The sequence below is a fragment of the Meriones unguiculatus genome, chromosome 1, assembly GCF_030254825.1.
Source record: "Meriones unguiculatus strain TT.TT164.6M chromosome 1, Bangor_MerUng_6.1, whole genome shotgun sequence".
Classification (NCBI taxonomy): domain Eukaryota; kingdom Metazoa; phylum Chordata; class Mammalia; order Rodentia; family Muridae; genus Meriones; species Meriones unguiculatus.
The window spans coordinates 169,907,438-169,931,477 of record NC_083349.1 but is presented as its reverse complement, the minus strand read 5'-3'; the positions used below and the strand labels follow the sequence as shown (position 1 = coordinate 169,931,477).

At 37.8% G+C, this 24,040-nt stretch overlaps 1 protein-coding gene across 9 annotated transcripts in view; it reads right to left on the bottom strand.

Annotated features, from left to right (window-relative positions):
* Window positions 1–24,040, bottom strand: part of Arhgap32 (Rho GTPase activating protein 32) — a 247,903-nt gene that overhangs the window by 41,083 nt on the left and 182,780 nt on the right. For 6 of the 9 annotated variants that reach the window (XM_060371387.1, XM_021647027.2, XM_060371383.1 and 3 more), the window contains one exon: window positions 23,721–23,802. In XM_060371387.1, coding sequence (XP_060227370.1) covers window positions 23,721–23,802 — 82 coding nt within the window. Of the gene's footprint in view, window positions 1–2,972; window positions 3,376–6,185; window positions 6,527–23,720; window positions 23,803–24,040 lie in introns of those variants that run through there. The other 3 variants (XM_021647028.2, XM_021647031.2, XM_021647029.2) reach the window with 3 other exon arrangements.

Genomic DNA, 24,040 nt, shown 5'->3' with positions numbered 1-24,040 from the left:
CTACATATGTATAGGAGGGGTTAGACCCAGCCTGTGCATGCTCTTCAGTTGGTGGTCCCCATGGGACCAGGTAGTTTATTCTGTATGTCTTTTTGTGGTGTCCTTTACTCATTGGGTTCCTTATATCCTTCCTCCCACTCCTCCACAAAACTCCCCAAGCACAGCCTATTGTTTGGCTGTAGGTCTCTGCATCTGTTTCAATCAGCTGTATTATCCCTACCAACATTGTAAATAAATATTTATCCATATCCTCAGCCCTCATCAAGGAAACTTTCCTTTGCCACAGATCACAACCATTATAGAAAACAACAAACAATCAAAATACAGAGCTGTGGTGGTCAATCCTAATAGCTACATCTCCAATACAACTGTACCCATGGCTCAAGGATCACTGTGAATGACTAATTTTTTTATAAAACCATAAATTTAAAACAATGCAAGGAGAGGCATATGGGAGGGCTTAGAGGGAGGAAAGGGAAGGGTAAAATTATGTAATTATAATCACAAAAATTAAAAGAAACAATATTTTAAAATATTTATCTTGTTCCTGGCCTCAATCTGATTGTTTCTCATATTTCAAGAATAACTTTGGGTCTTTTGGGTAAAAACCACAAAGGTGAAGAGTTTCCCTGTTCCTAATTGATAAAAAGTATAAAATAAATTGGTGATGACCTTTACCAGGTGATTGATTTACTGTATCTACTAAGATGATCTTCTTGTATTGTTTTTTATCTTAAAATTATTTAAGTGTGATTCAAACCACCTTTGAAAGCTTTGTATGATTTCTCATATCCTTTACAGGTAAACAGACTTGATGAAGAGAGTGAGAATTTAATGACTAAAGCTGGAAGCCATGGCAACTCCTTCTGCAGAACTAGAATAAATATTGTAAGTCAAGACAAACATTGGGACTGAAACACATACACACGCTCTCGGTCTCTTATATCTCTCTCTCTCTGTCTCTCTGTCTCTGTCTGTCTCTGTCTCTCTCTCTCTCTCTCTCTCTCTCTCTCTCACACACACACACACACACACAGATATTCCAGTGTGACAGCCTAAACAAGGACTTCTAAACACAAGGTTGTTCGTGTATTAAATGATAGCAAAGAAAAGACATGGATTTTCATATATAGTCTTAAAGCTCAAAGGTATCCAGGCAAGAGAGATGTGAAAATTAACTAATTCTTGGCAGGTATTATTGTATAACCTTAAAGACCCTTTGGAAAACAAAAAAGCAATGATTTTGAGTAAGCTTAGCACTTAAACAGGAATATTGATATAAATAAAACTTCTATTTTCAAATAAATGGACTCACAAATTATGCTGTAAGTGACTATAAATTTTTAAAGAATACTTTCAAGATGGTTGATTCTACTCAAGATTTAAAAAAACTGAACTAAAAAAAGCTTCTAGTAACTAAAATACAGATTTTTAAAAACATGTCTCTTATACTATTGAAAAAAATTTCATGTGAAGATTTTAGGAAGGATAATGATGTAACAGACTATATCATCATGTAGCCCCTTACTAAAAATAGATATGAATTTTTGGGGATTTAGGGACCAGGACCTTGCCCTGCAGCCCAGGGTGGCACTAAACTTCTCCTGCCTGAGCTCCTGAGTGCTCGGGTTACAAGGTCAAAGTCAGGGACATTCTACAGAACACAGTAAAGGTGTTTCTTACAGATCAAAACAAAGTTTTTATTAAGTAATAAGGACATTTCCAAGATATTCTATCTCTGACTTTATTCTTATCTCTACAAATGTTCTTGTCTTTCCTTTCTTGGACACTTTGCACAGCTCTCTTCCTGGTCTTACAAAGACAACACAAAGGAAAAGAAACCCTTAACCAGTTATAAAATAATTATAGAATAACTAATGTTCACAGAATGCTTACTATATACAAGGACCTTAGAGAATTTATTTCAGTTTTTATTAGCACTACATTCTAGATGAGTCATATGTATCTAATCACTATTACACTCTTAGAAGTTTACATTCAGACAGAAATAGTAAATAGAATGATTACTTCCCCATTGCATGCCATGTTAAAAGTTATGAGAACATTGGCATTTATACTTTTCCTCCTCTCTACATATCTAGCAATATAATCAAGATAACCTAGCATCCATATTTTAATTCCCTTCAGTTAATTTGGTACTATTCTGTATCTACATACTTTGCACTCTGTTCAAAAAAAAGTTAGTCATCTTGTCATTCTATTTGAATATTTTTAAACACATAATTTAAAGCTTTTAAGATTAGGGACATTCAACTAATGGTCTGATGAAGGCGATCCCTTTGTTGACTAGGCTAGTGAAAATTCACTGGGCCAAGAATATGAAGATATGATCTGACAAGGATTTTTGCTAGATTACAGGCAGTCAGTGTAAGACCTTAATTTAATGGCACAATGCAATGTTTCACTAGATTTCACTAAAAATATCTCCCAAACATTAAATTCTTTAGGAAAACAAATGTCAAATAGCATATAAAATCTCAAATTCATGGAAAATATTTATGTGTTGAATAATTTATTAGAAACAGTATCTAAAACTTAATTGGAAAGCTCTGTTTTAAGTAGGGTTGGCTTCCTAAATCATCTTGGGAAAGGTTAGTATAAAACTTATTAAAAAGTCACTATTAAGATTATAGTTTAATGTCTAGTATATTGAGTTTAGCTCTTTTTAAATTATTTTTTCTACGAATGCTTAAAATTAGAGGGAGGAGTCTTTATGTAACTAACTTACATAATATACTTTCCTTTCTAAGACCTAGGCATAAATTTAACCATGCTATATGATAATTCTATTGATTATATCTGTTTTTTTCCACGTTCTTAGGCAAGCATAAAATGATATTTCTATTATGATTTTTGTTGTCCAACTCCATATACATTTTAAACATTGATTCTGGTCCTAGGTTTTAGGAAGAAAGTTATTGCAGCAAAACAGAAAAAGCAATAAGTTTTACCTACAAAATTCCGGACTTCTACAGAGTGATGCTCAAAAGCCAAAATCCACAATGTCTTCTGCAGGAACCACTGAAGTTAGCTTCTATTTTTGAAATCAGAATACAACAGTTGTCCAGTTTTGGGCTCCATGCCAATTCCCCAAACATAAACTCAAAAAACCTTTAAGTAAGCTGGGCTTCAGCTTTTAAAATGCTCTTGATGTTAATGTGGAACAAAAAGTACAGAATCATTCTTTTTTTTTCTTGATAGATGAACAGTTTTGAAAGTAGGAAAAAACACGATTCTGTAACTGGTTCAGGTAACAGCTGCAAGAGGCTGCCAGAGAGAAAATATCTGGAGGCTGCACAGCTCTCACAGTGATGTCTGACATTCCAACCTCAAAGGGAGGAAACCAGGTATCCTAGGAATGCCTGTTGGGTCCTGTGTGCTGGATTTAAAATGGCACACAGGCAGTAATAACTCTTCGTTGAAAAAAAAAAAAAAAAAAAAGAACCCTACTGACAGTTATATAATAGACTCTCATTTGCTGATGAAGGAGATGAAGAGCCATTTCAAAGCCACTGTTGACCTGAAAGCAAATCAATGACATTAAAGGCTCTGGAAAATAAACCTGCCGTGATTTTTAAAAGAGAATCCTTCAGTGACAGAAGAAAGAATAGCTCACAAGGAAAAAAACTAGGCAAAAACAGGCAACCAGCTTCTCCACACCTAGCACAGTATGAGTGTATGGCATGACAAAATATATGGCTATTTGAATAAAACTGTGTCTGCAAATGACACCAAAGCAGGAATAGATACTGTCCTTCTGACAGAACACACAAAGCTACAACACAGACTTTTAAAAGTCCATGTACCCTAGGAAAATGTCATAATGTTAGATAAGGCTCTTAGTATCTACACTGCTTATTTGATTTTCCAGGAAGCTATGACTCCTATTAGAAATATCACAGAGGCTCAAATATAAATTGTGTGACTTTAAGTTGCTTGTAGATTTTTTTGGTTCACAGATACCTGTTTTTTATTTTTAAATTTCAATTACAAACTAAAATACATGTGAGTGCTTTCTTTCCTCAACTCTTTGCAAAAGCAAAGTGTGTTCTTTTTTTAATAACTTGATGACTTTACCAACTCAGTTATATAAAAGACTATGACTAATTTCATTTCTAAAAGTGGAACAAAAGGAAGATTTGCATTTTACCAGAAGCAAGTAGGAGGAAACATGAGATAGATGTAAATTCTGTGATGCTGAATATATTTTAATACCAGAATATGATATAATACACAGGTTATAGTTTTTTTAATCCTACTAAGATGGTTAATATTGTTTGGGCTCTTATTTTTCCAGGATATACTATTAGGTAAGTATAATTTCAGGAAGAAATGCGTTCTCATAAAAATTAAAGTATAGGAACCACATAGTATAGGAATTCAGGTATATCAAAGATAACAGGTCTAACAAAATACTATATAAACTTTTATGAAACAAAACATTTTAGAACCTACTCAGTGGCATGAAAACTCTCTTTCCTGGATACTATTTTTTCTTCTTTGATTACTTGGAAAGGGGCACGGTGGAGATGAGGGAGGGAGGGAGGGACTGGGAGGGAATGAGGGATCGGGACACGGCTGGGATACAGAGTTAATAAAATGTAACTGATAAAAATAAATAAATAAAAAATAAAAAAAAGATTCAAGTATAAGTCTCCACTTTGCTATCAGTGTATTCTATGTGCTATGATGACTCGTGTGGGCATTAGTATTACCATAAGTAGGTTGAGGGAGCTGTGAGGGGTTTAGAGCAAAAGGTGAAAGGGATAGGTTCTAACCTATATTTGGAAAGTATGGGACTCACAATAAGTCTTTAAAGGCAAAAGTTGGGCTTTGAAGTCAGACAGAGGGATTAGGATCCAGTGCCTCTTCACTTCAAAATTCTGAGATCTTTAGCAAGTTACCTATAGAAACCCTAATTCCTTCATGATACAACAGAAGGACAATCCTCACAGCCACCAGTAAGCTCACAAAAATGACAGCTGCCTAAAACACTGAAACACTGGTCTAAAACACTCATCTTTGCGAAAGGAGACAGAAACAATTTTTTCATTATAATTTATCTTTTCCCTTGATCTGAAAACATCAGTAATCTTCTTTTGGTTCATGATTAACCAGGAACCTGACTCAGCTTTTCAGACCAAGTTTAGTCATAATTGGCCATATAACTCCAAGAAAGCCTTGAGATAACCAAGGGAGGTTACAGACAAATATAGGATTGCTTCTGGTTTTTCCTTCGGTAATTTTCTAGCTAATTTTAGATTTCCACTCTTTTCTACTAAGTATAAAACATTATATTCCAATACTGAAAAGGAAAAAAGGTTGTGCTTTCAGATCATCTTGACTGAGTGATAGGTGTTGCTGTTTTGTTTTGTTTTTAAGTTGGCTAAGAAAAAATACTCTAAATTCTGAAACTTCACCTAGTGCAACTTAAAATACTGATTACAATTTAAGTGATAGTAGGTCAACATTGGAAAGAAAAATAACTGCATGAAAAGAAAAATTAACTGCTTTATATATTTAAAGAAAAGTTATTTCTATGTCATGCTAGTAAAATAGCATAATGAAAATGCTTTATCAAAGTACCACATAAACAAGTATCAGTCATACACTGTCTGAGAATACACTTTTTCATGAAATGAAGACAGTCATCCTTAGGAAGGACAGTGCTAGAAAGAGCAGAATATTGGCAGCAAAGGGGCAGAGGGAACCTACTTCCTTATGTTAATCAAAGCAGCCTTTCCAGAGCCTGCTAAACTCTTAAGTAAGTCAGTCCTGCTGATTTTCCACTAATCAAGCACTGAAATAGTATTAGCCCAAGAAACACACACACACACACACACACACACACACACACACACACGCACGCACGCACGCACGCACATTTACATTAACAGAGGTCTAAAAAGGCATTACAAAATAGGCTGACCAGGAACAGAAGAAAAATAAGTATTTCCTAAAATTCTTTGGGAAAATAATACAGTACAACTGACAAAGTTTGCTTCAAGAATTAACACAACTCTACAAACAAAACATTATTCAATTTACAGATAAATACTGAACCACATAATCTTTTGAGAATCAAAATAACATGTGGTCAAATATGACCTAAAGGAATCAGTCCAAAAGTAGTTTGCATGAAATACTGTTTGAGATCTTCTTACCTCTTGTTTTGAAGGAAGTTTTAGGATCAGTATTTAAAATTACTCCGTGACTGTATTTAGCAGTAGACTCAGCAGAGAACGGTAGCTGTGCATTCCATACAATGACTTACAAATGAAACAATCACACCAACTCAGACCTCATCCAGCACGTGAGGGCTCCTGGCCAGGTCTCTACCACACTTAGAGGTGACAGCTGCTTCCAGGTGCCCCTCTCAGAAGCACTTGGCCCACATTTCAGCCGTGTTTGAGCCAGCCTCTGTGAGAGCTGCCTTCAGGAGCTTAATCCTCCTCTATCAGCCTGTACAGTTCTGCCACACCACAGGAACGCCCCAACTTAAGCTCACACTTGCAGAACAGGCTTCACCAGCATGGCTCCACCCATCAGCCTCCCACAGGTGAGCGTTTCCTGTTCAGAAAGCAATCCTAGGAAACTGCCATTTAACTGTGACCTTCATGCTTTGCCAGTTACTTACTATTCAGTTATTTGTGTTTGCTAAGTGGGTGGGGACAGTGTATCTGACAAAATGAGGCATGTTCAGCTAAAGCAAAGCAAGAAAAGTAAGTAATGAAGCAGGAAGTATTGCTACTAAAAGGCTGAGTCATGAAATCCACTGCAACAGGCTGAGGGAACAAACATTTCAATATCTTGGTTGATGCTAACTTATGATTGCTATGCTACTGACATGTTTAAAATGCATCCATTTACACAGTCTCCACACAAAAAATTTTGAGAATGACAATTATGCATGGATCAGGAAAAAGCAAAGTTGGCCCAGAACTGAAAATCCTGAGCTTCCAAAACGAACTTTCATTGCACAGGTGTGATGCTCACGTCATCACTGACTTCAAGGTACTTCCTGTCCTCTACTGGAAACATTTTATAGCAAGGGAGGCAATCCTCAGCAACCTCTACCACATGGGACAATTAAAACATTATCATTAGTTATCTGTATAAGTACTACACACTGAAGAGAATCCTCACTTACCCTACATTATCACCACTGAACTGAATTTTTCTTAATGAACTAGATAACATTGGCATACTTCTTGTTCCAATTGAAGTTTTACTAATTCCAATGTAAATTCCACTGTCAGATATTGTTTTCTTCAACAAAATCATTACTGTGTACCAAATACAATTCTAAGTACTTATTAAAATCTTCATCCTAACTCTATAAAGCTCATGCTGTCATCTGATCTTACATACGAAGAAACCAAAGCAGAGAGGCTGAGCAATATGCCAAAGCTGCACAGCTATTAGGCAGCAGAGACAATGTCCTCAGAGTATTTATCACACACCACTTAAGACGGGTGGTTATACTTACTCTTTCCTCCTTTTGTGAACATAGCTCAGAATATAAAACTGTTGCTAAATGGCAAGCCACAAGAAAGAAAGCAATGAATTAATTTGATTTTAAGATACAACAGGACACAGAAAATCCCAAGTATGGCAAGGACAAAACGAGTTAATTTCCTACCAGTGGAACAGCTGTGGACTTGGGAGTTTTGTTGAACAGGATGTAAGGCTCCTAAAATTTATTCAACAGGACACACAGCCAAGGAGAGCAAGGGAAAGAGAAGAGAGGAAGAGAAAAGGAACAAAGACAGGGTGCTGGGGAAACGGCTCAGTCAGTAAAGTGCTTCCCACACAAGAATGAAGAGTTGATTGAGATCCCCAGCACCATATAAAAAACCTGTGTGGTGATCTATAATCCCAGCACATGGGATAAAGAGACAGGCAGATACCTGGAACTCACTGGCCAAACAGGGTTGCTGAACTGGTTAGCTCCAAGTTCAGTGAGGAATTCTGTCACAAAAATTAAGATGGAGTGTGACTGAGAAGGACAACCAACATGAACCTCTGGACTCCACATGTATGCAAGGGTGTGCACATACCCACAGATGTCTAGACACATACACAAAGAATAAAAATGGGAAAAGAAGAAAACATATAATGTAAAAAGCACTTTGCTAGTACCCAGTACAATTCACAAGGCCCTTATATTACCTCAAATATTAACAGTTAAGACTAAATAAAGTTTATGTAGATGTGAGAGAACTGCACAATTAGCAACAGCAATTCTCATGTTAAAACCATGACTGTTCTCTATGTCATGTGGAAATATGTGAGAGAGTGTGTACAAAACCTGGCAGATTTGGAAGTAGAGTTTACACTATGGTTAGCTGCATTGGGACGATGTCAATCACTTGCTTTTCATACTGCACTATAGTTATGTTAAATGTAACAGCTTGGAGAAGCGACAAGTACAAGGGACCTCCCTGTGCTTTATGCAACTTTTTCTAAGACATTTCAAAATGAAAATTTGCAAGTACCTCTAACTGAAAAACGCACTGTATTGTGTCAACTACTGATCACCTAGAGCAAAGGGGAAGTCATTTGTCATTTTTTCCTTCCTTTAACAAATATTTAGAGCTACCTATCTGTGATAAATGGAATAGGATGAGCCTTGGTGTATGTTGGAGGCACAAAAGAATTCACTGGGGGAAACAAGTGGCTATATTTTTCTTTTTTTTTCCCCCTTGAGTTATGGTTTCTCCGTATGGCCTTGGGTGTCCTGGACTTGCTTTGTAGAGCAGGCTGGCTTCCAACTCAGAGAGAACTGCCTGCCTCTGCCTCCCTGAGTGCTGGGATTACAGGTGTGCGCCACCATGCCTGACATTTTTATATTCTTAACTTTCTATTATAAAAAATTTTGGAATAATTAAAAGCTTCCACAGTATGTCTGTAAATTCTTTGAACTTACGACCAAATACATCCAGGATCAAAACACTTTCATGTCCCACATAATGGTCAAAGTTACCTCTTGCCTGGTCACCCAAATATCCACTCTGAGTCTTTTCTTTTACCCCTAACAAAATTATCCTTTTAGCAGAGTACATTAGATCAAGCAACCATTCTTATAATCTTCATTACTTTCCCAAATTATAGCCAATCCCCCCACAGTGGCACCTAGCCCAAAGAGGATGTAATGGCATCCTTTCCCTTCTTGACTTCATCTCTCCAGTCTGTCTCAGTCTGTCTGTCTATCTGTCTCTCTCTCTCTCTCTCTTTCTCTACACACACACACACACACACACACACACACACACACACACACACACCAGGCTTTCATGCTGGCACTTTTATCTTCCCCAGGTATATGAATATCTTCCCTCCCCATCTCCTTTAGGTCTTTGTTCAAAAGTGATGTTCCAACAGTCCCTTCCCTGAACATCTACTCTCCTGAAATCTCATGCCATATTAACACTATCCCAGATGCTCAGTCTCTGAACCCCTCTCTCAGCTGTATTTTTCTCCTGAAAACTTTCCTATTATACCATATGTTTCACTGATATATTCACCAACACCACCTCCCATAGCTCCTTCTCAAGAATGAACTTCTATCTGTTGTATTCTATTTCAGCTATAGCATGTAGTATGTACCCAGCTGATTACTTATGAGGTGGCTGGGGTATTATTCTTGGTCAATGGTAAGGCAGTTGACCTAGGATGAATGAGGACCAGAGTTAGATCTCTAGCACCACACAAGATAAGAAATAAATCTGATTAATGAATGAAACCAATACTAGTAATGACTTCTTTAAATGGAAAAGCATAATTAGGACAGGAAAGGTATAGCTAGGAGTCTACTCTTCAAACAGTTTTACGGGAATTTGAGAGGTTAGAAAATATTTTTTATGTCTCTAATGGCAACATCTCTTGTTCATAATTACAAGTCAAAAATTGTTTTCAAGTATATACCATGCACAAAGGATGCAAAATTGCATAAGGTGGAAGAGGAGGATAGGAAAAGTCATCATAAGTTTTCTAACACAGCATAGGAAAATATTATCTTGGCATAAGCTTTACATTATATTCAGGGCAGAAACTGACTCAGGCATTCTAACATTCCCCTGATTCTTCCATCAAAGATACTGATTTTATCTCCTACCTCTTCTTTTTTAAATTCTTATCATTTAAATTTTATCCTTAATTTGAGTATTTTGCCTACATGTATGTCTGTGTACCATTTGCATGCGTGGTGCTCACAAAGGCCAGAAGAAGGCATCAGATGGCCCTGGAACTAGAGTTACATAGGATTGTGAGCTACCATGTGGGTGATGAGAATTGAACCTGAGGTCTTCTAGAAGAGCAGCCAGATTTTTTGACCACTGAGCCATCTTTCCAGCTCAAACCCAATTCTTAAAATAACAGCCTCACATACATGATGATCATTTCAATTAAAGTGGCACTGAAAGAACACAGCAATGAAGAAGCTAGAAACTCAAAGAACGAAGAAAGAAAGAAAAAAGGAAGGAAAGGGAGGAGCAAAAACAAGATAAAGGAAATAACTGTAATTAGCAACTTCACAAGTAAAACAACAAAGAATGCAAGATACTGAAAACCATTTTTTTTTTTTTAAGAAGTACACTACAAGGAAGTTTTGTCTTGAAAGAATATTGCAAGGAGGGATTGGAGTAGGTATGATCAAAAGTCTCAAAGAACTAATGCAAATTAAAAACAAATAAATTCAACACTGCAGGCTGGGAATACTGCTTTGGGACATAGCCCTTGACCAATATGCAGCCAAAGTCCTGGACTTCACTCCCAGCACTACCCCAAACAACAAAGAAACAACCAAAAAACTATGAAGAATTTTAGGTTTTCTTCTTAATTTTAAAACTATGCTAACTGATTCAGGATGATATGATATCGTATTAAATTATTTTTAAATAAATGTAAAGGTCTCATCAGTTACATGCTAAATTATAAAGTTCTTCCCCAAAATGAAAGCTCAGCTATTTCTGTATCTGCTACCAAAGGAAAATAAAACTGGCTATTATCAAGCAGAGGACAAAAATACATCACGCAAACCTATTTATGTGACCATCTAGGGAGGCTCCTTCTCCCACCATTGTACTATAAATACTATAATTAGGGTCTGAGAGATGACTCAGCAGAATACTGTGCTTGCTACTCAGCTGCTAAGCTGGGACTCACATGATGGAAGGAGAGAACTCATGTAAGCTGTCTTCTGACTTCCCCACATTATCGTAGCATGGACACACTTACACACACACACACACACACATATTAAATACATGCAATGAAAAATAATTTGTGATGTATTTGGACAATTTTAAATGAAAAAAAATTATCTGTATCAATACATAGATCTTGTACCTGACCCAGGGATTAAGTAACATAAATCAATGAATAGGAAACTGGAGCACAGCTAAGAGTAGGACACTTGCCTATCGTACTTGAGACCCTAGATCAGGGTCTAGCACAGAAAAAATAAATGAACAGATAACAGACAGACACACACACAGACAAACCTCTTTCTACTTTAGCTTAGCTATAATTGTTTATTGTTTTGTTAACTCTATCGTTTCAAATTGATATTTTTTAATATTTCCTTTTTTAGGTTTTTTAACATTATTAATTCTTGGAGAATTTCATACAATGTATTTTTTAAGATTTATTTATTGTATGTATATGGGTGTTTTGCCTTCATATAAGTCTGTGCATCACTTGTATTCCTGATGCCTGAAAAGTTCAAAAGAGAATCAGTTCCCTATATAGAATGCATTTTGAATTTATTCACCCTTCCCAAATCCTCTCCCTGCCACCCTCTCAACTCTCCCATCCCATTGTACCCAACTGTGGGATTCCTCTTTTAAAAATTACTTCTTTCCCCACTGGGTCCAGTTTATGTGATCCAGTTAGCCTTAGAATTGGGGCCTTCTCTGTAGTGTGGATAGCCTACCAGATTATAAAACAAAACGATTCTTCCTCTCACAGCAGCCTTAAAATGCTAATATCTCCTCAGCAAGTGGAGGGACTACATAGCTACCTTCCTGCCCTCTATGCTGAGATTTTTGTCTGGCTGAAGCTTGTACAAGTCTAATACATGCTGTCACAAATACTGCAAGCTTACATACGTATCTGTCCTGTTACCTATTTCCTTAAAGTCATCCACCACCGCTGGCCCTTACAATCTTTCTGCCCCCTCTTCTGCTAATACCCCTGAGCCTTTGCATGAGAAATGAAATGTCCAATCTGGGCCGAACACTCTACAGTCTTTTGTTCTTTGCAATCAGTTGCATCTCTGTGTTCATTGCTACCTACTCCAGGGAGAAGCTTCTCTGATGAAGGTTGACAGATGCTCTGATCCACAGCACAGCAATAAGTTGCACACTTTGTTACTCACTAGTTCTCCTGCCTCTCCTCCTTTCTTCCCCCTTATCTCTCACAAACAAGGTTAGATAATATAACAGATGTAGAATGTCACCAAGGAGATTATTTTTAAAAGATCAAATGTTGGTGCTTGTAATGAAGCTACGACATGAGAATTTAAGAATTTATCACCGAAGCATATAAGAAAACTATACAAAGCAGAAAGCAGAATCACTGAAGACTGAAGACATGTCTATAGAATGCAGCCATACAAAGACATGAGAGAACAGAGGGAACAAAATAGAGCCTGAGTTTAGTGAGGCAATAAGTAATGTGAATAGTGAAAGAGAGGAGATAATTGGGAGTACTTCCAGACTGGTAAAAGATACCAATAGTTCCTCAGTAGACACCAAGCAACGCAAACCCAAAGAAGGTGCATTTCCTCACCTCATACAACAACTGTAGTTTCTTATACTACGCTAAATGCAATTATTCCCTGCTTTTCTTTCCTTTTTCTTCTCTCAAACTTTTACCTTTTCCCTCTTTTTTAAAAAATTTAATTTATTACAATTTATTCACTTTGTATCCCAGCTGTAACCCCCCCCCAATCTCCTCCAAATCCCACCATTCCTCTTCTCCCCCTATGACTCTCCCATAGTCCACTGATAGGGGAAGACCCCCTCCCCTTCTAACTGACCCTAGCCTATCAGGTTTCAATCAGGGCTGCATCATCTTCCTTTGTGGCCTGGCATGGCTGTAAACTCTCCCACTCCCATCCCCCCCCTCCCAGGGAGAGGTGATCAAAGAATCATGGAGTTCAAGTCAGAGACAGTCCCTAATCCCCTTACTAGGGAACCCACTTAAAAACTGAGCAGCCTATGGGCTTCATCTGAGCAGGGGGTCTAGGTCCTTGGTTGGAGTATAGGTCTCTGCAAGCACCCCTAGGCCAAGGATTTTTGGCTCTGTTGGTCTGCTTGTGGAGCTTCTGTCTGCTCCAGGTCTTTCTATCTCCCGCTTCTTCCATAAGGTTCCCTGCACTCTGACCAAAGCAATTAAAAAGAAGGAAATCATGAACTTTGTAGGCAAATGGATAGAACTAGAAAAGATCATCCTGAATGAAGTAATCCAGAAGCAAAAAGACACATATGGCATATACTCACTTATTAGTGACTATTAGCCATATGATATTGGATAAACACACTAAAATCTATAGTCCTAAAGAAGCTAAACAACAAGGAACCAAGGCAGGAGGCTGAAACCTCGTTCAGAACGGCAAACAGGACAGACATTGGAAGTAGAAGACCTTTTCTCCTCTTAAGCACCATAGATATTTGCTGTCTTGGTCAGGACACAATAACTTAGTTTCATTTCATCTATACAAATTACTGAACACAATAAGAACATTTACCAAAAAAACAGCTTTAAAAGGAAAAAATTTCCCATTGCCCTTGTTGTATAATAGTATAGGGAGCTTTAAGTTTTCAGACTCAAACTATAGCTGCATCTTTCCTATTTGGCATCTAACAGTGACAGATGGCAATGTTAAAAATAAATAGAACATTCAAGTTGTTTATACTGTAGGCAAAGACAGTTTTAAAGTGTGAAACAAGCCCAAGGCTGATTGAATTTGCATCATCTCTTTCGATCTGTATTAGGAATGCACATTTCCTTAAGCCAACTCTGAGCTCTTCTCAAAAGATAAACCATTAGCTGTTGAAGGCATACTTGTTTTTCTACTAATGATTTAAAATTATTAACAATGACTTGCAATTCTGCCAATATAAACCTTTCTATAAGTAATTAACATTCTCAAAAGTAAAGGCTTCTAGGATTATTATTATGAGACATTACTTTTCCTTGAAAAACATGAAAATGTTATTAACACAGATATTTTAATGCCAATGTTAAACTAGGTTTTAAAAAACTCTGGCTATAAGATACCTCTGATTGCAGTTATCAAAGTTGGGATGTAATGACCAGTAAAATTTTAGCTTACAACACAGGACAACAGACGAAAACAATGCTGAAGAAATTACAGTATTTTTTGTTGTGCTCATAAAAATCCACCACTTTGACAAATTGACTTAAAAAAAAATCTGACACCATTTTTACAACATTCAACAAAGCAGAACTAGAGAGGAAGTCCGCTGGTTTAGTAATGAACATCTGTGAGAGTACACACAGAAACTATTTTCCTCGATGGCCAGGGACTGAATTTATCCCTCTAAGCACATGAAACAAGAGTGAGTAAGCTTTCAATTTCTATTCTGTTTTGTACTAAGGGGTCCCGCCAAAGAAAACCATCAAGAAAAATTAATAAATAAAAGCTGCTAAGTCATGTTGCTGCCCTGATGGACAAACGACTTTCAGTATACCTCTTTATCTTGTTTGGTTTCCTACTGTTGCTATTACAATAGCCCTTTTCTCCACTCTGAGTGGCACTAGGAATTGAGCCTCAAGAATGAAGTCACGGGCTGGAGAGATGGCTCAGAGGTTAAGAGCACTGACTGCTCTTCCGAAGGTCCTGAGTTCAATTCCCAGCAACCACATGATGGCTCACAACCATCTATAATGAGTTCTGGTGCATAATAAGATCTGATAAACAAATAGATGAAAGAAAGAAAAGAAAGAAAGAAAGAAAGAAAGAAAAGAAAAGAAAATCTTTAAAAAAAAAGAATGAAGTCACTAAATATTGCTGTGCCTAGCAAAGGTATATTTTAAATTGGCTGGAAAATAAGGACATTTCAAGAGAAGCATAAACTAAAGTAATTCACAACCAACAAGCCAACACTGCAGTAAATAATTAAAAACAAATGACAATCCAACTAACCAGAAAAAGTAACTTCAAAATTACAGAATTCAGCAATAACTCTAACCTTAAATGGTCTTAACTCTTTCTTTAGAAGATAGTGGCTAGCTGATGGGATTTTTTTTTTTTTTCAAATGATCCAACTATGAGATGTCTCCAAGAAACTCAACGGTAACAATTCCACAGACTGAGACTGAAAGGATGAAAACAAGTGTATCAAGCTAATCACAGCTGAGATTAGCTGAGAGCTAATCTGCTACGCGAAGTAGATTACAAACCCAAAACAGCACAAGATATTAAAGTGCCAATAGATATTAACAAAGAAAAACACAAAGATAACAACTGTAATGTACATGAACGAAATGTTGAAGCTTCCAATGTCATTAACAAATACTGATAGACATAATAGGATATGTTCTCAAGCAATATAATAAATGGGAGATTTCAGTACCCCACTCTTAGTGATAAGTAGATCAAGCAGACTGAAAATCAACAAATACACATCAGAGTTAAACTGCACCAGATATGAAATGGACATAATAGAGAACATTCCAAAAATTACATCCAAAAATTAAATGTACATTCTTCTCAAAGGATCAAATAACAGTCTCTAATATAGACCATATTCTACGCCATGAGACCAATCTGAACAAATAGAAACAAGTTGATATTATTTTCCTGTATCTTACCAAACTACAGTGGAATACAATTAAAATCATTATCATTTATCTATCTTTATATCTATCTAGCTATCTGTCTTCTATAAAAATCTCAAGGTATACAAATAAATGGGATATTGAACAACATATTCTTTTTTATGCATTAGTCTTTAATATTCTTATTTTGATCCTGCTTCTAACTGTTCTTTAAAAGCAAGCAAATAGACTTTTATTTTATTTTATTTTATTAATTACACTTTATTCACTTTGTGTCCCCCCATAAGCCCCTCCTTCCTCCCCTCCCAGTCCCACCCTCCCTCCCCCTTCTTCACGCATGCCCCTCCCCAAGTCCACTGTTAGGGGAGGTCTTCCTCCCCTTCCTTCTGATCTTAGTCTATCAGATCACATCAGGAGTGGCTGCATAGTCATCTTCTGTGGCCTGGGAAGGCTGCTCCCCCCCTCAGGGGGAGGTGATCAAAGAGCAGGCCAATCAGATTATGTCAGAGGCAGTCCCTCTTCCCATTACTATGTAAACCACTTGGACACTGAACTACCATGGGCTACATCTGTGCAAGGGTTCTAGGTTATCTCCATGCCTGGTACTTGGTTGGAGTATGAGGTTCTGGGAAGACCCCTGTGTTCAAATTTTTTGGTTCTGTTGCTCTCCTTGTGGAGTTCCTGTCCTCTCCAGATCTTACTATTTCCCACTTCTTACATAAGATTCCATGCACTCTGCCCAATAGTTGGCCATAAGTCTCAGTGTCTGCTTTGATAGTCTGCTTTGATAGCCTTTCAGAGGCCCTCTGTGGCAGGTTACTAGGTTGTTTCCTGTTTTCTTCTTCTTCTTCTGATTTCCATCCTCTTTGCCTTTCAGGATCAGGATTGAGCATTTTACTCAGTGTCCTCTCTCTTGATTAGTTTCTTTAGATGTACAGATTTTAGTAGGTTTATCCTATGTTATATGTCTATATGAGTGAGTATATACTGTGTGTGTCTTTCTGCTTCTGGGACAGTTCACTCAGCATGACCCTTTCTAGGTCCCATCATGCAAATTTCATGATTTCCTTAATTTTCATTGCAGAGTAATACTCCATTGTGTAGATGTACCACAATTTCTGCATTCTTCAGTTGAGGGGCATCTGGGCTGTTTCCAGCTTCTGGCTATTACAAATAAAGCTGCTACAAACATGGTTGAGCAAATGTCCTTTTTGTGTACTTGAGCCTCTTTTGGATATATGCCTAGGAGTGGTATGGCTGGATTTTGAGGAAGCGCTATTCCTAGTTGTCTGAGAAAGCGCCAGATTGATTTCCAGAGTGGTTGTACAAGTTTACATTCCCACCAGCAGTGGAGGAGGGTTCCCCTTTCTCCACAACCTCTCCAGGAACAACATAATCTTAAATGACTGGATGGACACTAAAGAAGTCAGGAAGGCTGGGGAAGGGGGGGAGGGTAGCACATGCCTTTAATCCCAGCACTCAGAAGGCAGAGGCAGGTGGATCTCTGCTGAGTTCAAGGCCAGCCTGGCCTACAAAATGAATCCAGGACAGCCAGGGGTATTGCACAGAGAAACCCTGTCTTGAGAAACAAAAACAAACAAAAAGAAGTCAGGGAGGTTACAAAAATATTGCTAAATGAAAATGAACTTCGGAGATGCAGCCAAACAGTTTGAAAAATGAAGGTTTACAGCTATGAATGTTTAGAGTATAAACCCATAGAGCTTAAATAAGAAATTTAATGGTGTACTTAAAAGTCATAGAAAAATCAAGACCAAGCCAAAACCAAATCCAGCAGGACAGAAATAACAAACACCAGGGGAAAATTAATGAAATAAAGACTAAGAGAACAACATAAAGAAGAAATGAACCAAAAAGTTGTCTCTTTGGGGGGAAAAAGGATTAATAAAGACTTATACAATTTAGCCAAGAAAAAATTAGGCTAGAACATACAAAATAACAACAATAACAACAACAACAAAAAGAGGTACAATAAGTTCCAAAGAATTTCAGATCATTAGAAAGTAATTTGAAAACATACTCTTAAATAACTGGAAAATACAAATGAAAAATACTTTAAGATATATATAACCCACCAAAATTAAGAGATTAAAAACAACTTAAAAAGATCCAAATTAGGAAGGGGAAGAGGTCCTCTCCTATCAGTGTACTGGGGTAGGAGCATGGAAGGAGAAGGGGGGTTGGGACTGGAAGGGACTGTAATTAATAAAAAATACATTTTTAAAAAAACAAAAAGATCCATATTAATGATATTGAAGCAGCAATAAGACTCCCCTCCTCTCAAAAAAAACCAATCTCAGGACTGAAAAAAAATCATCACTGACTTCTAACAGACTTCCAAAAAAGTATTTTTTAAAATTAATTTATTAATTATAATTTATTCACTTTGTATCCCACCTGTAGCCTCCTCCCCTACCCCCTCCTAATCCCACCCTTCCTCCCTCTTCTCCTCCCATACCCCTTCCCCAGCCCACTGATAGAGGAGGCCCTCCTCCCATTCCCCCTGACCATAGCCTGTGAGATATCATCAGGACTGTCTGCATTGTCTTCCTCTATGGCCTGGTAAGGCAGCTGCCCCCTCACAGGGAGGTGATCAAAGAGCAAGCCAGAGTTCATGTCAGAGACAGCCCCTATTCCTCAGATTGGGGTACCTACTTGGACACTGGGCTGCCATGGGCTACATCTGAGCAGGGGTTCTAGGTTATCTCCATGAATGGTCCTTGGTTGGAGTATCAGTCTCAGAAAGGATCCCTATGCCCCAATTTTTTGGTTCTATTGCTCTCCTTGTGGAGCTCCTGTCCCCTCCAGGTCTTTCATCTTCCCTTTCTTTCATAAGATTCCCTGCACTCTGCCCAACGTTTGGCTATGAGTCTCAGCATCTGCTTTAATATCCTGCTGGGTAGAGTCTTTCCAGAGGCCCTCTGTGGTAGGCTACTATCCTATTCCCTGTTTTTCTCCCTCTTCCTATGTCTGTCCCGTTTACCTTTCTGAGTGAGGATTGATCATCTTACACAGGGTCCTCCTTCTTGCTTAACTTCTTTGGTGTATAAGAAAGTCTTAATCCTCGCCCTTCTCAAACTGTTCCATGAATACAAAGAGAAGGAACACCCCCAAACCCTTTTGTGAATCTAAGTGTTACCAAATATTAAAACCAGATAAAAACACAACTTAAAAAAAGAAATATCACAAACTGATTTCCAAAATTAATATACACACAAAAATTCTCAGTAAACACTTGCAAAACAAATACAAGAGTACATGAAGATCACATATCATGACCATGTTACGTTTGCTTCAGGATGAAAGAATAGTATTCTCATTTGCCTCTGCTATAAAACACCATGGCCAAAGGCAACCTGGGGAGGACAGCATTTATTTCAACTTATAACTCCTGGGGTCACAGTCCATCACTGAGAAAAGCCAAGGCAGGAATACAAGACAGGAACCTCAAGGTAGGAATTAAAGCAGAGATAATAAAGGAATGCTGCTCATTGGCCTGGTCTCTATGACTCACTAAGCTTCCTTTTTTATACCACCTACCGATAGTGGACAAAGCCCTCCCACATCAATACTAATCAAGGAAGTACCAGACAGCCTTGCCCATAAGCCAATGTGATAGAAGGTATTCTATCAAGGTTCCTTCTTCCCTGATGACTGTAGCTGTGTCATGCTGACAAAAAAACTAACTAGCACAGATGGTTCCACAAACAAAAAGAAACATATAAACAGATTTAAGGACAGAACTCTGGTAATACTCTTAGATCTAATAACACATTTAACAAGGTGAAAAGATACACAATCAACACGAAAAAAATCAACAGCTTTTCCATACACCAACAATAAACATGCTGAGAAAGAAATCGACGGTAAAAATGAATTCCCCACAGTTTTAAAAGTAAAATAATTACTTAATAAGATTAAGCAAGGAGGTGAATGACCTCCTTGATGAAAAATTTAAGAAACAAAAGAAATTTAAGAAGACAGAAAATGGAAAGAGTTTCCATGATTTATTACAAGAATTAATGTTGTGATAATGGCTATATTACCAAAAGTTATCTATAGAGTCAACATAATCCCCATTAAAATTCTAGCAACACTTGTCATGGAACCCGAAGGAAAAAAAAAAAGGAATTCTCAAATGGATATGGAAGCACAAGAATCCTAAATAGCCAAAGTGATCCTAAGCAGACAAGCAATGCTAAGAGTACCACAAGGCCTGATCTGAAATTATACCATAGCACCCAAAGAAGTATGGTGTCATGCTTGGTCTCTCTCTCTCCCCCTCTCTGCTCCTCCCCCCTCTGTCTCTGTGCACCTCTCTCAAGAGAACAGAGTAGAAAGGAATGTGTAGAAATAAGCCATGTAACTCTGCCTCTTCATTTTTTTCCAAAGGTGCCAGAACAATGTATGAGATCCAAGAAATTAATTTGGGGAAGGTAGATATCTACATGTGGAAGAATGAAATCTGGTTCCTACCTCTCATACTACACAAAAATCAGTTCAAAATTTATCAAAACTTAATATATGTTCTAAAACTTAATATAAGACTTGAAATTCCTGAAACCGCTGGAGGGAAACATACAAAACCACTCCAAGATAGAGTCGCATGAAAGGACTCTCTAAAGATGCCTCTAACCTTAGCTGAAGATATAATTTCAATATGTGACAAACTGCAGGTGCATGAAACTAAAAAGTGTCGGCACAGCAAAGAAAGCAACTAGCAGAGTGAAGAGATGGTTCATAAACAGGTTAAAATCGTAGTTAACTGTATATCTCAGAAGAGGTTACTATCTATACTCTGTAAAGACCTCCCCACAAATTGTTTAATCAATAAATGGGAAAATTAGTTGAACAAACAGTTCTCTAAAGAGAAATACGAATGTCCAATAAACATATGAATCAGCTAGGTGATGCAAATATATAAATATGCCTGTGAGCATATTTATGGGCATGTTTCTACAGAGAGTTAACAGGGGAAAGCTTACTCTGAATATAGATGTTACTGTCTCATAGATTAGATTCCCATATTGAATAAAAAGAGAAAAGAGGAAGGAACTAGCAGCATTCATCTCTATACTTCCTGACTGAGCTGAATAATTTTATGTCAATTTGACACAAGCTGAAGTCACCTAAGAGGAGGGCACCTCAATTTAAAAAATGCCTCAGCCAGTGGTGGTGGCATGCACCTTTAATTCTGCAGAAGCAGGTGAATCTCTTTGAGTTTGAGGTCAGCCAGGTCTACATAACTAGTTCCAGGATAGCCAGGGCTACATAGAGAAACCCTGTCTCAGGAAAAATAAAACATAACAAGATGGGCGGTGGGCAAGCCGTTAGGTCATTTTCTTAATTAGTGATTGATGTGGAGGGAGGTCCAGCCCATTGTGAATGGTGCCATCCATGGGTTGGAGTTCCTGGGTTCTATAAGAAAGCAGGCCGAGCAAGTACCCCTCCATGGCTTATGTATCAGCTCCTGCCTCCAGGTTCCTACTTGACTTTCTTCAGTGATGACCAATCATGTAGAAGTGTAAGCCAAATCAACACTTTCCTCCCCAAGCTACTTTAGTCGTCACGTTTCATCACAGCAGCAATAACCCTAAGACAATGACTATGACATAACATAACTGACTGTCTCACATTCCCGTTGCCAGGCCTTCCCTATCATGATGAACTAACTGTGTTCCTTCAAATCACTAGTCAACACAGGACTGTCCTTCTGAAGCTGCTGTTATCAGGTGTTTTGTCACAGCAATGGGGAAAGTAATTGGCATACCACTCTTGGGCACAAATCCAAAGGAAGTTACATCAGCAAACCATAAACACGTGTTCATTTATGTTTCTGTTTTAGAATTCACAACAGCCAAAAATGGAACCAGATAAGATGTCCATTACAGATGAATGATTTTTTTTAATGGAAGCCAACACTTTATTAATTTTCTACTGAACATTGCATCAATTAGTCATGCATAGAAGATGTTAGGCAGAAGGGGGAAATATACAGGCCCCAGAGATGGGTGGTGTAGATAGCTGGTGAGATTCTCAAAGAGGTTTGTGTTGGAGGCTGAAGTACTGTGGGAGGAGTACTGAAACCATTCTGACAGTAATAAACTGCCAGGTCTTCAGCCTGCACACTGCTGATGGTGAAAGTATAATCTGTCCCAGATCTACTCCCTGTGAACTGATCAAGGACTCCAGTGTATTGATGGGACACAGAGTAGATTAGTGGCTTAGGAGGCTGCCCTGATTTCTGTAGGTACCAAGCTACAAAACTACCCACATTCTGACTGGACTTGAAACTTAGAGTGATCCTGTCTCTTATAGATGTGGGCATGAATTTGGGAGAGTGGGTCATCACAATGTTCCCCTCAGCACCATAAATCCAGAGGAGCAGGAATATGAAGACCTGAGTCTGTGACTCCATCTTGGTGGTACAAGTTGTCTGATGCTTTTCAGTTCTCAATGTAAAGGCCTGGTTTATAAATTATGAGCAGATGGACTGGCTTGTACTGACCTATGCAAAGTTGTCATCAAATGACAGATGAATAATTTTTTAAAGTGTGGTACATGCACACATCAACTATGAAGCCAGGTGTAGCTTAGATATCACACAGTTATATACAGGAAAAAAAAAAAAAACAGGAGTCACTGTATAAAGCAAAATAAGGCGGACTCAGACAACTATCACATCCCTTCTTACTAGTCAAGTCCAGTTTTAAATATATACACTGTGAAATGGAAAGTAACTATGAGTTGTAGAGGAAAGTGTTTAGAGATAGGAAGAAAGAAAGGGTAACAGGGAAGGAAAAGGCCAAATGCACACATGCATTTCTTCATGTGAAATATAAAATAACGAAATAGTGTCTGTTCTCCCTCAGCAGAATTTAGATACCATGAAAGCAGACATCTATTTGAAGGGGAAACCAGTGAGAAGGGAGAGTAGGAAGAGGTACGGGTAGTTGGGAGTCAATATGAGCTAAGTATAGTGGTGTATATCTTTGTGTTGCTATGAAACCAATTATTTTTACATGAATCAAAACTTTTTTAAAAAACCTATATACCAGAAAGATGAAAACCAGTACAAAACTTACATGCAATTGTTTATAGCAGCCAGAAATACAAACAACTTTGCACAAATAGGCAAATGTTAAAGTTATAGCTTTGTTACAGCAGGAAAAGCCTTAAAAACATTATGCATAGAGAAGGAAGCCAGCTACAAAACATAAAATGTGTCTAGAATGGAAAAAAAGTACAAACAAAGAGGGTATCGCAGAAGGGGGTTTCCAATGACTGCTAATCAACACAGAAACGTTTTCTTTTTGGAGTAATAACATCAATCCACATTGGCTTTACAACTGCGAGAACACTAAAGACGTGAATTATATATTTTACTTTATAAATATAAAAAGGGTTGCTGTGTGTGTGTTATTTGAGAAGTTGTCTCATATAGCTCAGGCTGGACTCAAATTCACAATATAATTGAGTCTGGTCTAGAATTTCTGATTCGCCTGCCTCTACCTCCCACATACTGGGATTATAGATGAAGGCCACCACAGGTGGCTTGCAATGTTACTTCTCTAACCTTTACTCACCTTACCCATCACTACCTAGGCTCTGACTATGAATTATAAAAGTGAATAATAACAAAGCTCAACCCAACCCACAGTCCGTTAAAACTGCCTAAAAATGAAATCTTCATAGACCATTGTAAAAAGTCTCTACAAAAAGAAAAGCATTTAAAAATAAAAACCATATTAGACATGTATTACATCAGTAAATGCAAAGACAGCAAAGCAGGCAAAAACACTCTCAAAATATACTGTATGAATCTGCAACCAGCTGGCCACAATCACACAAATGGAAAAGGGTACACTCACCTGGTTTTGGCACCGAGTTGGTCACTGACTGTGGAACTTTCTGGTTAATTAACTCGACACAATGACCAGGGAAGAGTCCCACCTAAAGAAAAGCAACACAGAGAGGATTCCAAACCAGCAAATAGACCAGTGTATGAACTCTGCCAAATCAGTTCCAATACTGTACTCCACAGACCCTCCCAAATGATTCTAATATTCCAAGGCCCTGACTACCAGATGACAGTTACACAAAACAAATAATAAAACAATCTGTTGCTATGATTATATGAAGCTGTGGGTGGTTTTCTGTCCAAATATCTAAGTCTACTTTGTTAGTTTCG